The sequence below is a fragment of the Manduca sexta genome, chromosome 28, assembly GCF_014839805.1.
Source record: "Manduca sexta isolate Smith_Timp_Sample1 chromosome 28, JHU_Msex_v1.0, whole genome shotgun sequence".
In the NCBI taxonomy this organism is placed as follows: Eukaryota; Metazoa; Arthropoda; class Insecta; order Lepidoptera; family Sphingidae; genus Manduca; species Manduca sexta.
The window spans coordinates 1,133,930-1,160,906 of record NC_051142.1 but is presented as its reverse complement, the minus strand read 5'-3'; the positions used below and the strand labels follow the sequence as shown (position 1 = coordinate 1,160,906).

At 36.1% G+C, this 26,977-nt stretch overlaps 1 protein-coding gene across 1 annotated transcript; it reads right to left on the bottom strand.

Moving 5' to 3' along the window:
• Positions 1–546: 546 nt before the first annotated feature.
• LOC115448392 (dual specificity protein phosphatase MPK-4) lies at positions 547–5,029 on the bottom strand. The gene is made up of 8 exons (XM_030175812.2): positions 4,578–5,029; positions 3,960–4,091; positions 3,774–3,873; positions 3,399–3,634; positions 2,982–3,155; positions 2,481–2,644; positions 2,018–2,207; positions 547–1,692 (listed from the first exon to the last, which is right to left on the bottom strand). Exons 1-8 carry the CDS (start codon positions 4,684–4,686, stop codon positions 1,589–1,591), a joined length of 1,209 nt encoding a protein of 402 aa, XP_030031672.1. The 5' UTR covers positions 4,687–5,029; the 3' UTR covers positions 547–1,588.
• Between the last annotated feature and the right edge of the window lie 21,948 nt (positions 5,030–26,977).

Here is a 26,977-nt window from a genome sequence, read left to right as displayed (position 1 = left end):
AAACAACATATTAGTGAAGTAAATCGGAAAGAAACAAATGTGATTGTTTACCAAAGAAAAATATACAAACGCTCGTAATACATTGTACAAATCTCATTCTCTTACCAAAGCTATAATATAAAAAAATCTCGTAAACAACTCAACAAATATTTGTTTAAAAATAAGTTATTATAATAAAAAATATGATAAATGACATGTTTTAATTAAATCGAGGTTAGAAACAATATATTATTATAAGCTATAATGAATTTAAGTAAAATAAAAACTCAATATTAAAACTGTTTCATTGCAAATCTATTTCCTACAATATTATGTAAATAATAACCGGCGCCTGATAATGTTATAATTATACGTATAATTACGTCCCTATGTTGATTAGATACAAGTTTATTTTAAGCCACCCACTGCATAAAATAGCCTTTTTGTAGAACTCATGTCCGCTGAATAAGATTCTACTTCACTATCTTCGTCCATCTTTCTCAGTCTGCTGCCACTGGTAAATGTTAATGCATCGGATACGATGTTATGGTAAAATAAAAAACTCGATTCCTTACAACATTTAATAGGTACAAACCTGTCAACAATATACACAGCGTCTGTTACTAACAATTGATTACTAGAAGTACATCAATAAGGGCAAAATTATTTACTCCGCCTATTATATAAGCGCTACCCAGGGATCTATATAACGACCCATATACTTAAAACATTTCAAAACTGTGTGCGATCACTGACGTGTATACACGTCATCAAAGATTTTACCTGTAATAACGGATTTACACGTCATAAAATACGTGTATAAATATCTTCTAATATATAGTGAAATGGGTATAATATGAGATCAATGTCAAGGAAGACACAAAGATAGTAAACATTTGAACAAGACAATTTCTACTGCATATTTTAACGGATACACGGTTAGGTACATCTATCTACTATTATATTTGACAATTAAAGCCACAGCTATGCGATTTACGACACAATACATGATTATATTTACGGAATAACAAGTTTTCTACGGCCTTACAATGGCGTTACGTGAACAATATTGAATATAACCTAATAATAAACATAGACCTTTATAATTAGCTCGAACATAATAACACACGTGGACTGCGATGAATCACTGATATTATGTTTTTGACGTGCGCGACGTGTATGGGCGGGCACGCCAGGCGTGATTTTTATGGCTCATAGCTATGAAAAAAAACCGCCGCAAACGTTTCGCTGAGCTGCGCTTTGCTGTGCTGAGCTAAGTTTTTCGATCTATATTTTACTGTAAACAATTTTTGAGCGAAGCGAACTATATTTTTTTCGGTCTTATCTTCTGAGAATCAAAACGAAAACGTATTTCCTAATACAGGCTTAAAAATGCACCCAAGATATAAATAATAAATAACATTTATTTGCGGGCGAATAAATATCACCAAAATATCCTTGTAAAATAAAATAACAAATTCATATTTTTAATACTACGAAACATTCTTTGGTTGTTAACCTGACAAGTATTATGCACTCTCCCTGATCTTTCTCGACATTTATGTATACTGGTTGCATGGTGTATGGTTTGTGATGCCTTATACAGTCTTTACACGGTGACCTGCACGTTTTGGACTATGTTGGACCATTCTACTTTAGAGGGCACCAGATAGAACGCCGGAGCTACTTTTTGTCCGCACGGGCATTGGCAACCTGAAAATATTAAAAAAAAACATTTATTTAGCATAGTGTACTGATTATGGCAATAGCAATATGGTCTGTTCATTACATGAGATAAAAATATTAGTGATTGTCAGGAGCATATATGTTAACGTGTGCGCACACGCATACGTGTATTCACGAGCACACAGACAAATTAATTTATTAAAAATTTAGTGTAAATCAAAAAATAAGTAGATGTATAAATATTTAAAGAAATTCAAGCTTAGCATATTATGTAAATTCTGTAAATGGTTAATGTTTATATCAATTAAAAGTAATAGTGGCTTTTAAACCTATAACAAGTACAACTACAAACCCATAATCCAGCTGAAGCTGCCGATCTTGTTGCGGCACTTAGGGCAGTGCAGCTTGCCTTGCGGCTCGTGGGCCACGTTATCCATCCACGCCATCGGCTCCACGAACCACATCAGCCGGCATATCTCCGACGCGTCGCGGGTCGTGATGCTGGCCTCCACCATCACATGCTCTGTATATCCGTCCAAACCCTGAGAATTTTATGTTGTATATATATATACTAAAATTACCAATAATAATTAATATTAATTACTATTTATATGTAATAAGGTCCATTCAACAGAGGAATGTCAGGGAATGTTTTTGCAACAGCAAAAGAACCCCACAACAAAACATGAGATGTGAGTAAAAATAAAAACACCATCATACAGAGAGCTCTAATAAAGAAAATATTCGAAAAGTAGAAGCCATTTAAACAATCCATGATTATCTCAAAGGTCTATTTTGGACCTTGATTTTCTTACCCGGCTAGTCCCCTCCCCACTATTAGATGGTCCGTCACTCTTGTCACTATCCGAGTCGCTCGTATCCGGCGCCTGGCACGCGAGGCTCTTCAGCTTCTCCAGGAGTATCTCGCCATTCTCGGCGCATGTCAAGCCCGTTAACTTGCTAGGTGGTGGTCGGAGACCTGTGGGACAATTATGTGAGTAATTTTAGCAATCATTATTTTAATACATAAATTGTATCTAAAAATTTAATATAAATATACTGAAACGGCTCAAAATTTATTCTGAGTTTTTTTTTATTTACTTATTTAAAGGCTTTGTCGCTCAGTGACTAAACCGCTTAATAAAAGAAAAAAAAACTGAGATACTTTCTTATTAAATCATTTCTCCCAGTATGTTTATAATACTTTAATAATAGTAGATTTGATCTCTAATATGTCGTATGAATTTTCTTTAATTTTAAATTCTACAAAATGCTAATAAACCCTAAAATGGTTCTCGCTTAGGTTTCATTCATACCTTTCTTAGCCAACTCCACTTTGACATGTCTGGGTATGTGCGGTAAGATGTTGCTCTGGCTTGCAACGATGCGGCGACACTTCCGGCAGCGGTACACGATCGGGTCGGGACGTTCGCGCGTCAGTCCGGGGTCCGGCTTTATCAGGTCAGCAAACAGCTGGGGCAGGATTTTAACTAGAAATGCATAAATATTTGTTGATTAAATTCTATTCACAAGTAAAAATTGCCATTATTTTACATTGATTTAAGGACAAAAAATTATAATCAGAAAATAGTGGCATTCAGAGAGCCCTCTGCTTGAATGCTTTCACTTGAATGTTAATTAACTTTCAAGTAAGTCAAGTACAACACAATTACCTTTCCATGTTACAATTAAATATTCAATTATATTCAAAATAAATTAAACCATAAAGATACCTTGATGAAGTTTCTGGCCTGCCATCTTTAATCTAAACTGCTTGTATCTTGGGTCATCCCTGTTGATCTCATAGCCCATGTGACCAAATAATTTCAGCTGAGCCATGAACCCTATATTGGGTCCGATGCAACGCCTCTTACATTTCACTATGTTGTATGCATCCTCGTAGCAGAGGCAGTATTTGTCCATTATGTAGGCAATCACAATTGCTGCTGAGCGGGATACACCGAAGTAACTAAATATATAAATGTAAAATTACTTTACGATATCAATTTTATTTACAGTAATATTTTCATATAAAGTGCTCCAAAAATAATATTTTAAATGTTAATTTCATAAAAATGTATGAATTGTGAATTGTTATAAAAAATTACCAGTGTACAAGTACAGTCCCTCCATTTTTAATAGCTTCCTTTATATACACATTGGTCTCAGGAAGATGACTTATTAAATCTTCTTTTGGCACATCGGCCACTGAAAATATAATTTTATTGTTAAAATATTTTGCCCTATCACAAACAATGTAATACAGGTCCACAAAAAAATGAAAATGAACTTACTTTTAACATATTTAAAGTTTACTTTTAGGCGTTCCAATATGGTTCTGGGAAGCGGTACGACATCTACAGTCAGTATATGTGTGATTCCAAGCTTCTTTATTGTTTCTTCATCCCGAGCACAAGCCAGGTTACCTGCACCAAAGAATATGATGCTAAGTACCAACACACCAATGAACTCAACATAAAATATTGGTTCCAGAGTAGTGTATTGTTCCATATTGACCACAAATGAAATAAAATACAGTAGAATCTGCTTATAAAAACATCAAAGGAAAAGGCAATCACATCATACTAAACAGGCATTATACAATGATTGATTTGTAGTTTCTTAATTCCTAAATCACATAAACAATGCTATTAATACGACATCAACATTTGAAAAATTAATGATTTACATAATTATGATACTTTTGTATTGAACTGTAGCTATCAGCTAGTTAGTAGCTGGGAAACCGCCGATTTGAACGAAGGGCCCCGTAAGCGGGAGGCATTTTCTAAGATAGGCAAAGACGTTTTTAAGGTAGGCGCCGCCCACTCTTTCTCTAGCTCCGCCTATAGATGCAGTTTTCACTTTACAGAATAGGATGATAAGAATACTTAAAAATAATAAATACTTGCCCAAATACAATCCGTCGTCGATAAGATCCACGCTCACATCTAAATTGTCTTCAAGTAAATCTTCATTTTCCGACGCGTGAATTTGAACATCTGCTATTTGCTTAGCCATTATTGCAAATCACACTAAATACTGCACTATCTCTTATTCGGCACTAAACTAGAATCTTTGGCTGAGATCTATCTCCTTTTAAATCATAAATTAGTTTCAAGGTACGTGTTACAAAGACGAAAATAAACAAGAGCTGCAGAAAAATCAATAACTTGATAGCTTAAATATGACCCCAGCTGACCTATTTAAGTATATTGGAACGTATCGACGCTGAATAATTTAATATATTGGAAGATTATGACAATATAAGTTTTTTTTCAGTCATAATGATTAATTAAATCATTACCACAAAACGTGTAAATTCGCCCGCGAAAATCGTTGTTACACTTTATCACTGTCGAGTTTCGAGATTTGACAAGAATTGCGTTTTGTTTTTGCACGTTGCAGAACTGCACATGTCAGAAAAGGGTATATATTTATTGGTAAGTTATGTTACCAACAGAGGTCGCTACCTTTGATATTACGAAGATTTTAGAAATTTTTAGCTTTACTTGTAGTGTTATTGCCCGGCTATATCTGCTCGTTAGTCCCCTGATCAGTTAGCTTGCAAGTGGCTCATTTAAATTTATTCTTAATATTATTATTATTAATTCGATGGTCGTGGAAATAATATTTGGATGTTTGTTAGAAGTAAAGACATCTGCATCAGATACTACTAAACCGATTTGGATGAAATTTGGCACGCGGTTAGGCCATATCCTGAATTAACACATAGACTTTTGTATTTCGGATTTACTGTTTTTATTTTTAAATAGATAGATGGCGGTGGCGTCGTAGAGACCTCAATGATTTACGGACTTTTGGACCGGGAAAGACTTCAAGCTGCCGAAACCGTGACCAATACCAAGTTAAGAATAAAATATTGTAAATTAATGTCTTCTTGTATAATTTCAAAATATTTTACGACTCTGAAACCGTTTTGAAATACACGCATTGACCCTCAAATAATGGATTAAATATACCCACCCATGACCAAAGGTGTTAAATTACATAATTGGTTAAAAGTGCCGTATTCCTTCGGCCCGTTTATTATTCTGACACTATATAGTTTATTGCAATAGTAACTTTCTATTTTTTGTGCATATCATTATGTCCAGAAGAATGTTGTATAATCAGCATGAGTCAGCAGGTAGGTTTGCTTTGGCCGAGCGACTCTTGCGCAAACTCATAAAATCCATAGCCGTCCAGCTCCAATATTGGAACAAAAATGCATGCAGGGTCAAATTCGATTAGGTACGATATACGATTCGTAATCGAATAACAAAACATAAATAAGTGTTCAGGCTATTTGCCTGGAGAAAGAAACTGGGTCATAGTGTTTTTTATGCCGTTTACATCGTATTTACCTAGCATTAATTCTATGCTGAATTTATTCAATCAGGGTTTAAGTATCATAATCGTGATAACCCGTAAATGGCCATTTGTTTAGTTTATTTTGTAATTTATTAAATTGTATATTAACTGTTGGTTTTCCAATACATAAATAAATAAATGACAAAAATAAAATAAATTATTATCGCGTACCTGAAATATCGGACCGTGAGTGCGTTATTTTTCGACGTGGAGATCCTTGGGGGAGGCCTATGTTCAGCAGTGGACTTTCTGTGGCTGAGATGATGAGTGCGTTTTTATTTTTATTTTTTTGCATTTACTCAGTATTTAGGTAACAAACAATAGCCTCAAAATGTACACAAGAAAAATATTTTACGACGCTAAACCAAAACCAATGATAATTTTAATTAAATATTTAACTTAATTTAGACATAGCCTCACGTACACGAACTCCGTTTAAACAACCTTGTACTTTATTTTATTCTAAAATACACAAATTTATGTACGAAATTGCAGCCTGTCTACTAAGTATGGAGAAGGACTTAGCCCTGGCGTAATGTATAATTTGGTTACAACTTCCTGATGTTAAAATAATCTCTGTTTATTTAAACTAGATATACATAGGCTAACCCGCAACGTGATATACTTGCGCAGCCTCTATGGAGGCGTTTACAGCTTGTGTACGGTGGGCGTTATCCGGGCAGACCAGCTACTATCCGCCCTGTGGAATGGGAGCGTTTGGAGAATTCCACCACGGTATCCGCTGCTTGTCGTAAGAGGCGACTAATAGGGGCCACGAAGGGGGTCGTCGGCGGGCAGCAGGGGGCTGTCCGCCCTAGTGCATTTCTTTGCACTTTCTTTCTTTGCATCTTTTGCACATCTTTCGGTTGACCCCCAGGATGGACGGCAGTGTGTAGTTGGCCTCATGCTGCCGTAGACGCCGAGGGCGTCCTTCGGTGCGCGGGGGCTTCTGAGCCCCCCCTCCCCATAGGAGACGGGCCGCAAGGCGGCACCGCGCAGGGGCGACTGCGTTCGTAGACTTAGACACCTCAACGTCAGAGGAAGCCCGCAGCCGTCCCTAATACGCCGAAGAGGGCCACCGCGGAGCTTTAGCTGGTAGGCCGTGCATAGGTTAGCTGTACATAGGGTTAGGGACTCGGCCCGGCGGTCGCCCGAAGGTCGTCATCAAATCCGGGCGGCTCAACGCCGGGCCGTATGGCACGGTTACCCCAGCATAACCGCTCAGCCGCCCCCACGAAGGCTGGGCGGTAATAATAAGAGACATTCTCCGCGAAACAAAAAAAAAAGACCAGCTACTATCGTTGTTTGGCTGGTGAACAAGTAAAAACGTGACGTGACGTTAATTTATTTCCACCAATGATACACTTCTTCAGTACCACATCCACAAGAAATATGGGTGCGCTCCCGACTTTAAAGGGAAGAGAAATGTGTCAAGAAGAAGAATGTATTTGTTTGGAACACCGATAATCCCACACAGAATAGGTACCTACTGTCACATCAAGATATTATAACTAGCGTCAATCCACTTTTCCCATTTACACATCACGCCTTTATTCTCGAACAGTGGCGTCCTTAGTGGACGCGAGGCCCCAGGCGAAATCAAAAATACAACGCGTTGCCCCGGACGGCGCAAGAAAATTTCCCGGTTTTAACAGTTTGCTTGGTAAGATCGTAAAAAAGTCCTCCAAAGCACCGCGCGCGAGGCTCCCGTAGGCGCGACGCCCTGGGCGGTTGCCCGGTTCGCCTCTCTCTAAATGTAATAGGAAGCGAGCTTATCGCCAATTCGGGCACAAATGCTATACACCGAGCAGAAAACCCAATGTCAACTTCCGACACGAGGTTCGAACCCGAGATCTCGTAACGAAGTCGTACCGCGCACACAATTAGGACACCGAGACAGAAATTCCCTCGAAACATAATTATCTATAGTACGAGTAATTTTAATAGGGTAGTTAGGGCGCCAGTGTCGGTCTACAAAACTACAATGTAAATGGCAGAGAACGCGAGTGTTTCTTAATATGTAAGTTACATCACTACTTGTTTTGAGCTGTTCTCGCATAATTTCTTAACCGTACGTGGAACGGGGCTAAATACAACGTGTTTTATTACCAGAACATGATTCAGCAAGATAATATGGATACTTTTTTTTATTATTTAGCAAGTAAATGATTCATGCGAAGTAATTCTAGTAGATGCAATAGTAGCCTAGAGCGGAATGGAATGGCGGATTCATACTTTAATGCCAAAGTTGCACGACATTCTATGGTTAAATATATTTAATTGTAATTTTTTTTTTGCCATTTTTAAGTCAATAAAACTGAATTATATATCATAATATAGGTAACATTTGATGTTATTTGTAACATAATATTGAATTTTGAAACCACTTGGTGCTACCAGTTGTTTATCCTAGAAATATAGCGAGTTGCAATTTCTTAAGTGTAATCCCTTCCGAAAATATAGTAGGTTATCTTTCCAAATCTAAAAGCTTCATTATACCCACAGCCATATGCGGCATATCGTATTTTAAGTCGTAACCAATTGCTTGGACCATGAATGCACCGGCTCGACCGGGGTAGTACCAGTGTCCTACGTATGTAGATATAAATTGATGTAACAAACAGATTTTCATTTCATTTAACCCAATGTTTTTCATAATTACTTACTTAAATGTCCGCAAATTGCCAATACGCGCTTACAACATCTACATTTTCCGTCTATATATGCGATATTTGGTTTATTACACAAAGAATATTGTGGGTATTGGAGTTCCTTTTAAAAATACCGTACACACATATATTCACGCCTGTTATCCCCAAATGGGTATACAGAGGCGCGACTGGTATACCCACTTTCTGCCGTGTATATTCCGTCCCATGGTGTGATAGGGGGCGAGCCTATCGCCATATCGGGCACAAATTCCAGACTCCGGGCTGATATTGAGTAGAAAAATCGAATATCACTTTACACGGCTCGGGGATCAAACCCTAGACATCAGCACTGCAGTCGTACCGTAACGCAACTACGCCACCGAGGCAGTGAAAAATACCGTGTAAAACTAAAAGAAATATTACATACAGGGACCGATAAGTGATGACCTACTTGCTAGCCTGCATTCTGACCAAATGAAATACATGTTTCATTTTCCTTATTATCAGGATTGGTCATAAATAATGATGATTAAAATTAAATTTTGCAAGAAGTAGTGCGAAATGGTTTCGACGCAACAGCGGGTCAGCGCACTTATAGATCCGTTCCACTCGCCTCACATTATGTTAATGTTACTCTTTATTCACACGTTACAAGCTGTTATGTCATTTTAATATACATATAAACGCCGATTTCAAGATGATTGGGATCAGTAGCGCCTTTAGGTAACACGAGACTCTGAATGGCACATTGTTGCGAAGACTTTTTATCCGATCGCTGATGGAGGGTAATGGTTTTTTCCTTTTGCTCCTTACAAGCGCAAAGCCTGCTAAAGCGCGAGGCTCTGACCAATTGCCCCATCCATCCTGTAGTCTTTACCCTAAATTGATTGAAAAGAGCAACACCAGAGTTTCTTGCCCGTTCTTCTCTGGTGAAAACTGCTTTCCGAACTGGTGGTAGAGTTAATATTGACGGAATCTAAATAATGTATAACATTTTACAGATTCAAATAAATCATTTCATTTCATTTCAAATAAATCATTTCATTTCATCATCCCCTACAGTTGCCTATTGTTTGGAATGCTCTATCATCCATGCTCCTAAATAAACAGTACCTAATCAAATAAATGCCTACTGTCTACATCACCCGTCCATTATTTTTCTTGCTAAAACATTTAACTGTGAGGCCGCACTACGAGTAACCACGCAGTATATAGTCGCGTCATTTTGTGATCCCGAGATATTAATACATAATTTAACGCACTGGATTTTCCCGGCGAGTGATTAAAAAAGCGTTATAAATATAATAAAACAGCGTATATTTTGTAATACCCAAACTGAGTAAATGCGCTTGCATGTGGCGGTTACTGCTCGCGCTTTTTCGATCTGTGCTCAAGAGCGGTTTTTAGCGTAATGCGTGTACGTTAAGCTGTTTTGCAGTTGCAAAAAACAACCGCCCGTGGCAGAATGTAGTGCGGCCTTAGGCCAAATATTCTCATAGTGATGGCAAACATTTTTTTAATAGCTATCGTTGAGACGAAAGCGTAAGTGGTGCCCCATCGTAACGCGATAATTTGAAAACGACGTAACAGATATCTATGGCACTTTATAAACGCCTCAAGATTGGACAATTAACCCTTAAACCAAGCAGCACCCAACAGGCTTTAACCAGTTTTAATACACGCCATTGAGTAAAAACTAATGATTAAAGATTCTTATCCAGGAAATGATTAATTCAATATTCCGAAAATCCGGGACTTCGTCGTAATATCCAGAGTTACAACCAACATGCATTTACCCTTATCAGGTGCTATCTTTATTGGAAACTTATACTCATCCTTACACCTCGTCTTCAGGATTTTATTACGAAGTGCGCATAACAGTTCTTCATGAATGCGAGTTGTGTAAGATCGCGTACAGTGAAGTCTAAAGAAGGTAAGACGAGGAAGGGGATCAATGGTCGTTCGCCACAAACAAATCATAGTGCGGATATTTCCTGTACTATTTGTAGCGTAAATTCACCTGAACGACGCAACTATCGGTTTTCGATAGTTTTACGCAATAATGACATTTAAATCTGTACATAAACAATGAAACAGAACCCAGTGTGGCTGTGCAATGAAAGGAAAGTAATAAAAACGTAAAAAATAAATAAATAATATTTATTTGATACACATTTATTTGTCACAGCTTACAACATAATGAAAAAAATAAAAGAAATGAATGAGAAAAAATAAAAGAAAATAATCTTGTATCAAGCTATAACTTACAAAAAGTATAATAATATCCAGGCTACAAAAAGTAACCGAGGTCGCATGCCGCTAGATTAGTAACGAGTGTAATTAGGTATCTGCGAGTAATAATATCTTTAGTTATGAAATTTGTACCTCTCGAATACAGCAGCATGCGACTACGGTATATTTAAGATGTTTTGGAAACATAAATAAAATTAAGAACACTACCAATCCATCCAAAACATGTTTGATCATCAATCTTCGCAAGAGATATTCTTTTTCAATCCAATATTACGTTACATCATATGCTTATGTAGAAGATTGTAATAAAAATATGTTAAATATATACTTGTACCTCTTCAGTCCATATTAGGTATGAAATGCCTTTTAATCTAGCACAGATTCTGCCCGTGTTAAATCTAAACTCAGAATATAATTAATAGTATAACAATGTCGATGACTCACTGAACTATAAAAGAGCTTTAGTAGGGGACATTTAGAATGAAGTTAACAAAACAGCGCCCGCAGCGCCTACTCAACGAGAAAATTGCAAACTCGCAAACCACTCAACCGTAGATAATACAGTGGTGAGTTTTCACCATACCATCTACTTACAATATGTTTGGACACTGGCGGGCTCCTGGGTCGTTTACTGTCATTATATATTGATATATGTAGTTCAATTTTAAACCTGAAACGAGCTGCTCGGTAGCTCGCTTGATAGTATACACCATAAGCCTTTAAAAACAGCAATATTTAAACTTAAAGGTATATATGTATGTACCAACTAACTGCACTGTGCTCACCTTGACAAATTAACTCGTTCGATAATTCTCATAAATCTGAGTGCCTTGGGATTCTCAAAACCGGAACATCATTGTACGTGGTACATTTTATTACACAGGTTTTTTTTAAATGAAAATTTCAATATATAAGTACACTATGTAGCCCAGTCTTGGGACTTCGTCTCACACAACTAATTAATGTTTAAAGAAAGTTTATAGGTGATCAACACACATATCACGCCTTTATCACCGAAGGGGTAGGCAGAGGTACAACAACCCGGACACTCACTTTTCGCCAAGTGTGTTCCGTCCCATGATGTGATAGAAAGGAACCAATCGTCGCAGCGGGTACTAATACCAGACTCCGGGCTTATAGTCTACGGAAAAATCCAATATCACTTCCTGCTCCGGAATTTGAACTCACGGACCTCGGAGCGGTATGGTATCGCGCGCGCAATACAATTACGCCACCGAGACAGTCTCAAAATCCAAGTACCAATAACAATGAAAACTCATGTCAATAAAATAAAGTAAGCAAATTTTTGACGGCATTGTGTACACTAAAATTAAGATGTCAGCTGCATGTCACCTTGAGAGACGCCATTGTTGTCGTTTCAATGAACTGTCTGCAATCCCACGGTCCTTTATGCTTTCTCCGAAAAATAACTATTATAATAAATAAACTAATATAAAATCTAAGTACTAAGTGGTAGTGTTGAAATATAACTTCTTAATGGTTATTCTGCGATAATTTGTTTAATTTTTATTCCCGACGCGACGTTTCGAAGACTTTACAGACTTCACAGTCATAGCGGGAATGGTAATATCGAATATTTCTGTAACCATGAGAAATCCTTATACCATATCGCAGTTCCCTCGCATGCAAACGTTTATATGTAAGTTATCTACACAATTACAAACAGCATTATATAAACACTGAGTAATCTCCTTGTTAAGAGTAATTACTAAACGTTATAAGGTTTAACAACTTATCGTTGCAATGGTGCGTGGTGGCAGCTTAGGCACTAGGTCTGTAAATTGCAGAGATCGAAGTACGATTCCTATGACAGGCGTTTGTATAAATATTAAATTTGTAAAAATACACCTAAGTTGCCCAAGGTTAGAATTTATGGACGATATAACAATAGGTTGGCCTCCTATTATATCATTAAGGAAAATAAGTTAGGCAAAATGTAGGTGCACTAACTGCTCCTCTTTTTTGTTTCGCGAAGTCAGTTACTTACCACTACTGCCCAGTCTTCGCGTAGGGCGACTGGGCGGTTATGTTAGGGTGCCTTACGACCCGGCTTTGAGCCGCTTGAATTTAATTGTACCATCGGGCGACCGCCGGTGCTGAGACCCTAACACTTAATACACTCAACGCAAGGCATTCCAACCAAACCTTTGCGGTGACCTTCTTCGGCGCAGTAGGGACGTCTGCGAGCTTTCTCCGACGGTAATGTGTTAGTTGTCGGCAGTCGCCCCTGCGCCTAATACAGTGCAACTCGGCTCCTTTTGTTGGAAGATGGTTAGAAGCCCCCGCACACCAAAGGATGCTCTCAGCGTCAACGGCAGCATAAGGCTTACTTTCCACGCTGTCATTAATCTCGGGAGGCACCACACACTAACGATGGACAGACCCATACCGTTGCCTTCCACGCTGTCATTCAACCCGGGAGGCGCCACACACTAACGGCAGACGGATCCATACCGGAGTCCATACAAGATCCATCTGTTACGCCTCTGTGGATCTCTTCAGAGATAAAAGGCGTGAGTGTGTGTGTGTGGAATTTTCACTATAAATGTGAATAGCCCTATCCAATACCACCAGTCAAGCGCCTCGTTCGTCATTTAAAACAAAATATTTAGACCTAATTGACATACATTCTGCACTAAGTTATATCACAGTTCTCACCTGCTTCCTTATGCTCGATCACACGCGTCATGGGACGGTGGCGTGGTATCATTCACTTCTATTGTGCTAGGTTTTATGTGTATATCACCTTACTTAGTATGCGTAAAAAGAAAGTTCAATAAAGCATCCAATAATTGTAGTTATTACATATACGAGTAAATTCACATAACCTACATACCTGATAAAATGTAGATGCGTTACACCTCTGTCTATCTTTAACAAAGGTTAATAAGCGTGACGTTATGTAAATTATAACTTATAATAAGTTCATCATAACCTGACTTAAACGTAACTAAACTTCTTCCACCTTTAGATCCAATCTGGGGTCAACTTAAGTTACCGTTTCATGTATTTTGCAGTAACAACTTGGCAAAGTTTTTAGGTTGACTTTCTAGTGGAGAAAAGCAAACAATAGTAAAAGGTTATATTACTTTAAATAGCATTTCTGAAAACCATAAATACATTTGCGATTAGTATCGCGGAAGAATATTGTATGATGCCCGCGCGTGTAGAACCAGAACAATGGCGATTATGAAACCAGTGATTAACACTCGAACCCTCACGTTATAACTGTGTGATTTATTTCAGAAATGGCGCCACATCACGTAAAATATTTTTTACCGACTGTAATCTAGATAAAAAATTGTGTACTGATTTTTTTTTCAATGATTAAGGTTAATGTTACTGGACGGTCTTTACCACTAATGCGTTCTAGCCAGAGTTATTATGATAGAACAACGATTTCACCTTTTAATATTTCTCTGTTACATAATATTTTTGTACTTAAACCATGTGTTTGTATTATATTTTAATATATATGTTACACGCTAGGATATAGTTACCGTAGATCTATTTATTTCACTACATCTATAGTAATAAAATTCGCATGTACCGTTCTTTTAAAATATTAATTTGTTTTTTTTCTCAAATACAATTTCAACAATACTTCAATTAACATCTTCCACTTATAAGATAATTGGTGAATTCATTTTGAAGCCAAAGTTATTTACTGTAATGATCAGTAACGTAACACACAAAAACTATGTAAACCAGGCCAGCTCTCTGCCAGCTGCTTGACAAGAACAACAATACGCGCCGTTCGTAGTAGTTAGTTTATATAACAGTCACCCACTTCATTTTAGGTCTTTTTGTACATACAAGTCTAAATAAGTCAAAAAGAAGAACTACACTAACGGCAGAGAGAGACAGAGATAGATTTTAAAATAATTTGTGCGTTTATTGTTGTCACGGTGAAGAAAGTCATCGTAAGGAAATCTACGAACTTTACAGTTTTTGAAATGTATCACATTATTTCTTTGTTGTCTTTCAAGATTCTTTCTCTCAGGAACGCGTAGAGGTATCAAGTTTAATAAAAACTTGGGTCTATGGTCTCTTTCAGATGTGTAAAAATCAATCTTGTAAATCAACGCGATCATAAGTTATGACCCTTTGTGTCACATATTTTGCGATTACACAAGGGAATCTAATCCTACAGAGTACTATTTCCTGTTGACCTAGAATCATCATCTATGGTAAGATGCAAAGTCTTACAGCACATGAATTCAACTCGATTACTAGCAATGGTATCATAAATTCGGCAAGCAACCACTATTCCTTCCTACAATACGATTGAACTAGTGACACGCATCGCTATAAGTTACATGCAACAAATACTATCGGAAGTGTAACTACGGAACGGCGCGTGCGGGGAAAGCAGTGCTGTAATGTTAGGGTCGGCGCACACCTACCAGAACAGCTGAGATGTCCATATCTTTGATTTCTCTTTACATTAGAGTATGAACAGTGCCGCTTACTTGATAGTAAAATACTTTCCTTAAACATTACCAAGTTACCCACCCATACCTAAGAGTACTCAGACCTTTAAAGTACAAAATATTTTAAAATCTATGCTTTACTAACGTATATGGTAACAACGCCTTCGTTTTCATTTTCTTTTTTTTATAGAAGCTGAAATATAAATGCGCGCATAGTTTCTAGCCCAATTTTTTCATTCCTAGGAGCTTTGTCGTAACCTCGAGGCACTGCGCTCCCACACCAATGTTCACCCACTTAATTCCTCCTAAAAACTCAAAATTTTCAATATGACCCTAGCCCCGTTATTGAGTACCAAATACTAATATTTATCTAATAGAAATCATTAATACAAATACTGTGCGTAGTTTTCGCCAGGTCTGTGCTGACCCTTGAGCGTCTCAGTTTCTGTGGTAGCTACTGTTACTTAATTTACATAATCGTTATGCAGAGTTATTAATGTTACTCTGCTTGTATTACCTTTTACTATTATGCAGTTGTAGGTGCATTGAGTAGAACCTGGCGTGACAACTGTTAGTTAAAATCTGATCTTCTGCTTCCGCCTACTAACAGATGTCTCTATTATTACTTATGTACTAGCTGTGTCTGCAATTTCATATAGCTACGTGGACTTAGATAAATCTCTTGCCATGGTATTGTAATTTTTACCTTTTTTTCCGTTATCCGACTTTAACTAAACAAAGCCTATACTCGTATACTGCTCCTTATTACACTTTGTGAAGCTGTTAAAAATACATAAAAAACCGTTAAATAGTATTTCAAATGTATGCTAAAAAACAAACAGAAAAATACAAAATAATTTTAAGCATCTCTGATTTGAGTTCGATTACTTTTTACGGATCCCTTTCTTTTATATTACTTTTATTTTTATTGAAATCTGTATATTTACAGACGCATCGGGTTAAACTGTTTTATTATACGTATATAAATTAAATTTATAAATATTTATAACAAATAATAACTACAAAAGTGTAATACCAAATTTACTAATCGGTAAGTTATATGTGAAATAACGTGTACCCACACGTTATTTTACATATAACTACACACTAGAGACATCTATTTCTGCTGACAAGCGGCACTATGCAACCACTGTTGTCTTCAATTTAGAGCACACTGAAGCCCGTGTAACATACATATCTTTAGTAAAGGTACAATTAGCATATCATTGTTAGGTTTAATTTTGTAATAAGCGGTGAGTCCAGTGCCATCGCATTCACTTGTTAATTACATACTAATTCTTCTTTTTTTATATATGATGGCTTCCACCGCTTATCATTAATTTCGCCAATGTCTAGTAGTAACAGCAAATATAAAAGACTTTTATCTATCAATAAATAAGTAAATATATTAGCAAACCGTATCTTATAGAAAGATTTTAATATTTATCAATACATATACTAATTGAATTTAAGTTCCAATTTGTTGTAATTAACTATATTGTTTTACGACAATTCTGCCAATGTTATCTTTAATGCCAATACTATAAGTATTACAGTTATACAAATTAAAAAATACAGATCAAATAAGTATTAGAAGTGTCACCCCGGCGGAAAAAAATACAGATGATCCTTATTCCTTAAAGATACGGAACCAATAAGGCAATGACTATAAAATTTAATAAATACTATGAAATAAAAAAAATACGCGAGTCATGCTGATTCTGTTCACTATAATAATATTGATCATAACATTAACACATCTAATACGAACAATAGTCTTATTTAGAAAAGATCATGCATCATGAATGATTTGCATTTATCGTATTATATTTACCAGGATAAAAAAATATTTTGTAATAAATCATGAAATTATGTAAGTGTATGAAATCTTATTATTTAGTTCTTGTCACTCGTAACCTAGATGAAAGTTCTTACTCGAACGAAAGGCAAGATTGGAAGAGTGTTTAGGAGTTATTTTGCAAACCAATGAAAATTTTATTCTGACATGGCAATGTGACCCACATTTTAGAAGTTGTTACATTTGACTCAAAGATACTTACGTGAAGATACACACTTATGATAATCGATTTCAGTAAAGGATTGTACGAGAGTTTACAATGACGTCGGTAAAGCGTAGACGTGTCCGCACTTCGCTGCGCCTACGCTCCTTTGTGAATTCGCCCGCAATTCGACAGTGTGGTAAAAGCTTTACATTTCCTAATAGATATTACACGATACATTCGTATGACAAACATGTGGCAATAAGAAAATACTAATTACTAGTAAATACCAAATTGATTACGGAACTCCATATTATTTTGGCACAAAATGCACACCGAAAAGAGTCGCGTAATCCGATTTCTTCACACTACCCGCCATGTTTACTAATACGAGAATACGTGATAATTATTATACATGGATTATAGAGATTATCTGCTCATGAACTGTACAAGAAAGAAAGTAAATATATCCTTAAATATAATAAAATTACGTTCATTTTAGAAATTCGTTCAATATTATAATATTAGTAGGAAGAAACAATGGCACTTATGACCTATTTTATTACATCTTGCGATCTGTTCAGGGCATTAACTATAGGACTTTTTTTTTCGCAATGACAAAATTATGCCCGGTTGTTTCATTTCCCTACAAAATCATAAATAAATAGTAAGACGCAATTAACTTCGGCCGCAATAATTTTAAAGTTTGTAAATATTTCAAAGCAGAGTAATTTAGCAAAAGTATGTCGTTTGTAAATTACAAGCACGTAATCAAATTACATAAATACAACGTGTCGCGTGTTTGGTCATTTGAAAACGTCGTGCGCCATTCAAACAAACAAAATATTTCAAATGTTGCCCAAGCATTTCGAAATGCTAATATTTTGTACAAAATTAATAAAATTTATATAAATGACCAACTTTTAACTATACAAAAACATATGTAATAACTCGCCGTATTGTGTTTGAAGAATATGGAGGAACCAGTTCAGCTTTATCGTTTATTTTACACAAGGACAAATCTCTCGACGAAGATCATTATATAAAGGCAAATTATAAGAACTTCTAATGAACAAAATGGGTTTCATGTATAAATTCTACCTATAGTTTAAACCATTCAAAAAGTAGGGGCTCGGTTCGAGAAGCTTATCTTTGCACCCATTACGTGGAAAGAACCCTACCACCATATCATCTACAAATTCCAGCATTCGATAATTTATTATTTTTTGTAACAAAATCTCGTGCAGGAGATCGCAGCTGGGTTTCTTAGCTCACGTATTCATCTTTTAAAACGATGACAATCAAGAGTTGGTGACAATTAAGAATTTACATATTATTTTAGTTTTTACTTCATAATTCCACTCCGAAAACAAAGTGCTTTTTTAAACATCTCAGTCATTTTAAACTTCAATGTTGCGACAATACAAATATATTTTTAAATAGGTACAAAGAACTGAATAAAGCAACATAACTACCAATCAGTTTATTACTTTAAAAACATAATGGCACTGGCTAACCCAAATGCCGTCGCCCTAGAAGGATGAGGCGCGCGTGGCCCGAGCCCCTCGCGGCACGGCGGCACGGCGCGGCGGCCCGTCAGACCCTCGCCAACAGTGAAAGTGCCGCCGTAACACGGCAACGGCGTTATGTCACAGCCTCCGCCGGGCCCGCTCAGTCACCACGACTATGCCGCCGCGCGCGCACCTCTAACGCCTGCCCACTCCGATACACATGTGCCAGTATGTGCGTGTGATTTTATAACAAAAATATATTAACATTTCGAAAATGTCACGTACAGTGCTTATATTGTTGAGTGCGTTAGTTTTAGTATATTGTGCCGAACTTGATAGCGATAAGAAGGAGACCGCCCGCGAGGAGAAGCTTCGGAGCGCTTTGATCGACGCGTTTCAGAATATTAAAAAAGGTTCCGTTAAGGGCGGGATCGATGAGAGCCCTTTGACGTCGGCCCTCAGTGGCTCTATGGTACCATCGCCGAGCCGAGACAAATCTAGCACTGAAGGGTCGTTCGACGTTTTCGCGGACGACGACGGGCTCTCCTTCGCAGATTTTGGCAATGTGGAGACTGAACGAAAGCTGTCGACTACCGAGAAATCTCACAACGTGCAGTATATAGTGAAGACGACGAAACAAATTGAGAAAACCACTTCGAAACCGAACAAAGACGTGCTGGGCAAGCTGAACGACTCGATACGGGACACAGTGAACGAGTCCCGGCTGGTGTTGAAGCGGGACAGTAACAACACCACCTTGATGGGGATCGAAAGCATGCTGCGAGTGTTCGATGCAGAGATCCTAATGAAGCAGTGGAAGGACATCCAGAGTGGTCTGAGCGGAGACTGCAGGGACGATTTGAATGAATATGTCAATGGGCTAACGGAAAAAGAGCTTTGGGCTCTTAAGAGTAAGTGCATTTTCACTTATTAAAATTATAAAATATGTTTTTTCAGAATTTCGAATTACCTATATAATGTTTGAATTTAGCAGTACGTAATCACATATTTTGTACAAGCTTATTCACACGGGAATAACGACAGAGACACATCCATATTAACTGATCCAATTTTATAGATGATATCTTAAGCTCCAAACTGGTCTACGATACATGGTCTGACCTTCGGGAATTTTAAAATAATTTGATACCACACAGATCGGAAACATTAGCTGATTAAAAAATTCAATGGTGCAGATATTGGATTTACAGCTTGTCATAGCACGAAAACTGTCCAAGATAACTTATATAGCGCTTTCAAATTTCGCTTTTATAATAGAAAACAATATTGACCATCAGAAAAAGTAAAAGTGCTAATATATTCAATGCTGATGTTACCTTATTGACAAAGTTTGCAATGCTACACCGATTTTTATCAATAAAATGTCTCAAAAATTTATATTCTATTAAGAGGAATAATTCCGTCAAACATACTTATTGCGTAACTTTTACCGTTTACGCAGCGCACGTAACCAAAGCTCTCAAAGGAATAAATTTTCTCCGATTTTACAACATTTTCATTGATGCTCCGCTTCTATTGATCATAGCGTGATGTTATAGAGCCTATAGCCTTTCTCGATAAATGGTCTATTCAACACTGAAAGAAATGTTCAATTCGAACCAGTTGTGTCTGAGATTAGGGCGTTCAAACAAACAAAAAAAAATTGTTCAGCTTTATATAATAGTATAGAAGTATAGATAAATATGTTACCTAACTTTTATTTTATTTTATTGCGGGTGTTTAAAGACTCGCTAATCTCACTCCTCAATGGCTTAAAAATACGTGAACTTGATTTGAAATAATTGCTCAAGGGTGTAATTATCTAGAGCCGCAAAAATCGGTTAAATAAAACCTTCTAACCTTATTCAAAAATATTTTACATTCTCTATCGATATGCATGTCTGGAGGCACCAAATTGACTTTACACCAACACCAGTCATTCCATTAAACCTGTCACTACGGTAAAATTCGTATCTTTACGAAAGATCTGTCGTACGTAATATGTGCAGCAAAAAAACAAACAGTATATTACGAAATCCTACCCGAGCACCTTTATGCAATTAAACGTTTGACGAAACACGAATGTAATCAAATGTTAGAATCAAAATAACTATCCACGTCTCATTTACATGCACTATTTTGGAATCATGAGAACTTAGAGAATAAAAACTGTGTATCAAATTTCTTAATAATTCAAATTGCACATTTGCCTTATATTTTTTATGATCACATCATTTTGAGACAAACTAGGGCTGGCTAATAAGTGAGTATTATAATATAACATTTACACTAAATGGTAAAATAATGAGTTAAACAATGTGGTTTTATCTTGCGAATAAACGATGGAGAAATGACAAAGCCAATTTGATTCTTATTATAAAATATTTGCGTCATAAAAAAATTAATATGATTTTTTATGCATACCCATTTATGTTTTTATACTCCACACATAAGTAATTAATTTGTTATTCCTAATCCTTACTTTGCTTTAGCCCAAACTCCTTTCTACAATCGTTTACGCTAATATAAAATAAAATATGTATGAGAATGACGGATCGTAGCGACAAGTCATTCTTATACATTTTCAGATTTTACAGAAACTAATCACATGCTTTGCAAGAACTATTAACATTCATTTTGGTCATCTTGCTCTGGTTTATCAGTTTATTTATTCAAAAAAGTTATAATAAAGAGAGAATGTCAGACCCTTATACAAAGTTTTATTTTTACAAATAACACAATAGACCTCTATAATATTGAAAGCTATGTTCTAATTGGGCGCGCATCGACTTCTTTCGAGTTTAGTTAGAGTTCTTATTTTCGTTGATAGGTGTTAACTTATTAAAGTCGAATTTGGATTTAGTTGAAGTCGGGTTTATAGACCTTACCATAAATTCCAGTAAAAAATATCGTAACAATATTTTCATTGCTTCGGTCTCTTAAACTACAAAAATACGTCGTTCAACTTTGCCATACAACAAAAACTAAATTTTATTTACTTAACACAGTTCTCTAAGCAATACAGCACGCAGAATTGCAATCTCGATTTCATTGTAACGAGTGTTATACTTAACGGAACGGTAAAAAATATTGTTGTGCAAGTAAACAATGTTTTTTCTTTTTAGTTATCATCTAGCGGCCCACATCGAGTGTTGCGCAAGCGCAGCGGCAGATACCTTTGTATCCGGTCCGTTTTGTATTTTTTGTTGGTTTACTACTAGTCTTGCTCTGTTTATTTTCGTAAATAAATTGACACAGTTTGGACCCTATATCCTGAAATCTATTACTATTTAGATCCTAAACAGAATTATTGTAAATCATAAACAAAACACTTCTTGCAGCATAATATATCGTAAGAAATATACGTGAATCTTTAATTTTTAAAGCCCTAACAGCCTCTAATAAACTTGGCAATTCATCCCGTTTTTTGTATAGTATTATAATTGTACATAGACTTAGTCGGTCAAAAATAATTACTAACCAGGTTTTTCATTTCAAATTCGTTATTACATAGGCAAATAAATTGCTCTTGTATTTAATCAAAACAAAAAAAAACAAAGTTAACTCTTAACTTAGTATCATAAATGCACTATATCCGCCATTTTCAATAAATGATCTCAATCATTTCTTCGATCTATTTCAAAGATGGATTAATCAGAACAAAATATTTTTAACATGTGTTCAAATGACTTATTTTGATTAATTCATTCTCAGAATCGGATTGATGATTTAGATTAATCGTTAATTGAAAAATACTAACTTATTTCAAAACGAATGTATTATAATTAAATGTCTGGGAGTCCGTAAAGCTTATGATTAAACAAATATTTTTTATCCCAGCTGTGCCAGTTTCCTAAGTCGTAGACACCTTTCATTCGTTCCTTTTTTGAATTTGGTTATTCACCATCAACCACCTGCATTTTGGGACGAATGACGTCTGAATAAAGACAAACATCTGCCCCAAATCCAGGTGTTTTTTTTTTCATTCTAATTTCAAATTATTCTAGTCACGTACGTTATAAGTCCTAGTGTATGTCAGTAAGTGGTTTATTTATTACATGTAATCGAGCCAAGAACCCTGAATTTAGAACAACTTTCTACTATGTGACGTGGTAAGCAAGAAGTTGCTGTTGTTACTGCTAAGGATGCTATAGGTACTCGCCTGTTTTATTTAACTACTATAAAAAATCCTTGTAGTGTGCAAGTTTTTAGAGTAAAAATAAACATGCGTATTAATACATAATTCTTGAATCGTTGAACCATCTTCAAGTTAGTAAGTAGTGCAGACAATCTGTACGTAATTCTCTCTGCGTGAATTGTATGTGGACAACTGATGCCATACGTATTGTATGGTCAATGAGATTTCTAAGGGTAAAAAATGCGCCTTTAAAGTTTCTCGTGTTTAGAACAGTCATATTTTCTGACATCGAATTCATAAAGTATGTTGATTAGTGATATCTAAGTAATAAAAATAGACACTTTTTTACTATTATGGAAATTATTTACGTCAAAATCTAGTGCCGCGAGTCCGTTGCGATCCGTTCATTGACTACAATAAACTAATTTAAATTAAGAAAGGCGAGGACTGGTTTATCAATACATTCCACATTCAAAATTTTGCAATTCACAAAAGCGAATGCTATTTACGCAATATTTAACATTCGCTTTCGCAAACCGACCGGCGAACGTTTATTCTTTCTTGTTTTGGTTATTAAACATTTAATATACTAACAGGTAGGTATTACTTTAATAAATTAGGATCACATCTAAGATATTATTATCAGATTTAGTTCAACTACCACATTAAATATATAATTGTTATTAGATTTAAGATCAAAATCTTAATCTAAAAAATCTTAATCTGTTTATATAGTATTTTGATATCTTCGTAGTTTATAGGAACAATAAACTTTTAAATTACTGATATGATTGTAAGTGTCGATGTATTCAAAGACATTTAAAGAAAGGATTGAGCAACAGCACAAAACTGAAATATAAATGTAGAAAACAACAAAACAATTGCGACGCCAATACTCTCTTTTCTATAAGAGTGATTCCAAATAATGGAAAAGATAAATAATTGCCGCACGATGGCTTTTTCTTAGTTTTAATAGTAACTTAATTACTGCTTTACTTAATAACTGCATAGGAAGGCATGTCTATCGGCCGTTTTAATGAACGATCCCAATCTTAACCTTAGATCCAATCCCGAGAATGCGCCAATCAAAGTAAGTCATATGTGAGAATGACAAAAAAGCCCGCAATGTATTGGAAAATATATTGAGTTCGTTTATTGGAAACGGCAGTATTTCTATAGAATATTCGATATACAAACATATTGGACACCACTGCATTACAAAATACCTTGCATCATACACGTTACATACACCATAACACGATGTTTCCAAACTTGTCGAGCGTCATGTATTGCGTCTTTATTAAACAAGACAATAAGCAAGGCATGTTCCTTATTTAAATGAATTAATCACATCCTGTTATCTCAGTACATTCCGAAAGATTGTTTTGTGTAAACTACACAATAATAACATTCGAGTATGTCTTCAGTTTGTTTGTACATCACATAAAACGGCTAATTGGATTTTGATGCCAGATTTCCTGACCCTATTTAATAGAGCAGATACTCGTCTCTACATTTTTAATTACATCGGTAAATATGAAATGCAAAAAGAATTCCGCGCAGACGAAGTCGCAACTATAGCTAGTGGATAATAAAAATATTATAAATAAATAAGAACTAAGTAAACGTACATCACGAAATGTTTGTCCAACAAATAGACGTGTTGGGCATTGTTTAACTTCATCGTGGTAGATTTTTCGTAAACGCTATGTATTTATACACACACACAAATCTTAACTCATATCTGTACGTGACCTACGGTTCGTGGAGATTGTTTACTGATAGGGGATGAGCTTGTCCTCAGAACTGATATAAAATCATATCCTAGTCAATTAAACTGTTTTCATATTTATGCTTGAATCTTTACCTGACAATTGATAAAATAATTCGTCAGCCTTGTCTTAATAGCTTAAGTATATATGCTGCCACTACACCAGACTGACAATTAGGTGCTTTATCATCGTGAGATAGTTATATAGTTTCTATGTCCTTATTTACATTCTACATCATCATGCTTATGACGTGGCTTCTATAATATTGGAATATTTTAAGAGGAGACTTGTTAGCGCGAAAAAATCCTTTTACAGATTTCTAATATCGTCATAACCAATAATTATTTTTTATCCAAATATTTCATCATCATCATCAGCCCGTTGCAGGCCACTGCTGGCCATAGGCCTCTCCCAAGGCACGCCACAGAGCCCGGTCTGCTGCTTTATGCATCCAGTCGCTGCCGGCCCTCTTGCGCAAGTCGTCCTGCCATCTGGCTAGAAGGCGTCCCACGCTTCGTTTGCCACGACGCGGTCTCCACTCCAAATATTTGTTAAACTTAAATTCTAAACAAAGTCCATATGAGGTCATGAACAGCGTACTTTCAAGCATATTTCACGTGATATTCGCTAAATGCCCCAAAACAGGTCATTTGCATACAAACCACGTGCACAGTATAAACAGCTGAGATGGCTCTTTGTCGGCGACTGCTGTTACACTCTCACCGTGAATACTTAACGAGGTATAGGCGGATGTGGTTATTGACATTTTTTAAACTTAACGTAGAATTTGAACTTAACCTCAAAACAAATTACAATGATAAAAGATGTCTTGTGTACTATACATGTTTTTTAACGAGGTGATGACGCTCCCGGTCGCAACTAATATGCGCAGTAACGTGGCGCATTCTGGAACTATGTACTTGCATATGTATGCTACAAAAGGTATAGATTGCTGGTAGTATAAAAAGCGTCTACAGCTTGTTTAAACAACACGTATGTAGCCCTCGTGAAATACTATTGCACGCTTACAATTAAATCTTTTAATTATGTTTTTTTGTTACATAAGGGGAGTCAGATATTATTTTTTCTTGAAAAGTTTTACGTTTTTTTGTTACATAAGGGGAGTCAGATATTATTTTTTCTTGAAAAGTTTTACGTTTTTTTGGTACGGGGGATAAAATGCATCGTTTACAAGTATTGCGCAGCCAGAAGGGTTGCCTGGACGCATATTGGAGTCACCGGCTTTACGATCCTGCTTTAAGCTACCCGGAGAGAAGGAAAATATCAGGCAAACGCCGGGCCTATTCCCGAGAACTATATAAACCCTATTTACAACAATATCAACTAAAACTCCTAGTGACCTAGCTCTGCACATTAGAGACGGCTATAAGTTTTTAGTTTTTACACACCACTCAGAACTTTTTATAATTTATTGCTTCGCAGTCAACGTCGTCATGAAATATTAATTCTCAATATTATGCAATGATACCTCAAATTACCTCATTTTTTAAGCGATTTTTAATCGAACGGAATACGTACGCAACAATACCTGTTAATGTCATTTCTGATTTCTGAAAGATAGTGGTGTCATCCAGGTTAGCCTGACCCACCGGGATAGACACAAAATACTGGACAGCAGCTCTATCATATTTGAAAATAAAGATGAATTGGTTACTACTACTTAGTTTTAAATGAACATATGTGCGTATACTTTTTGGGCTGTTTTTAAAGTTAAAGCAACAAATTATTTAGAAATTACATAATGCATCTTAAAATCGTTCACTAGGCCGAAAGTTAAATCGCCATCAAACACTGGGTTACAGTACGTTACACCACAACGACCTTCGGTGAATTTCTACTTGCACATTTCCCAACAGACGTTTCCAAAGCCGGTTATGTAAGCGCTGAGTTATCCTCGGTGACTAATTAAGGCCATGTGGACCAAATGTTTGCAATCGCTGGAAATTTTAAATACGATATATTGATATTTTTGGAAATGTTTTCGATCACTGGATTTTTTTATGATTTAGTTTATTAGAATGTTTGAAATATTCTTTTACTTTTTAATCTGATAGTACAGTTCTTAATGGTAAATACGGTCAATAATTTCGTTCAACGCTCTCGAAAACGAGCCGCTCTTGAGACGTATCTCTTAAGTC

Coding starts and splice junctions, on each gene's coding strand:
- LOC115448392 (XM_030175812.2), bottom strand. CDS start 4,686: ATGGCTAAGCAAATAGCAGATGTTCAAATTCACGCGTCGGAAAATGAA. Junction 4,092..4,577: donor CGACGACGGATTGTATTTGG/GCAAGTATTTAT, acceptor TCTTTGGTGCAG/GTAACCTGGCTTGTGCTCGG. Junction 2,645..2,981: donor AGTGGAGTTGGCTAAGAAAG/GTATGAATGAAA, acceptor ATTGTCCCACAG/GTCTCCGACCACCACCTAGC.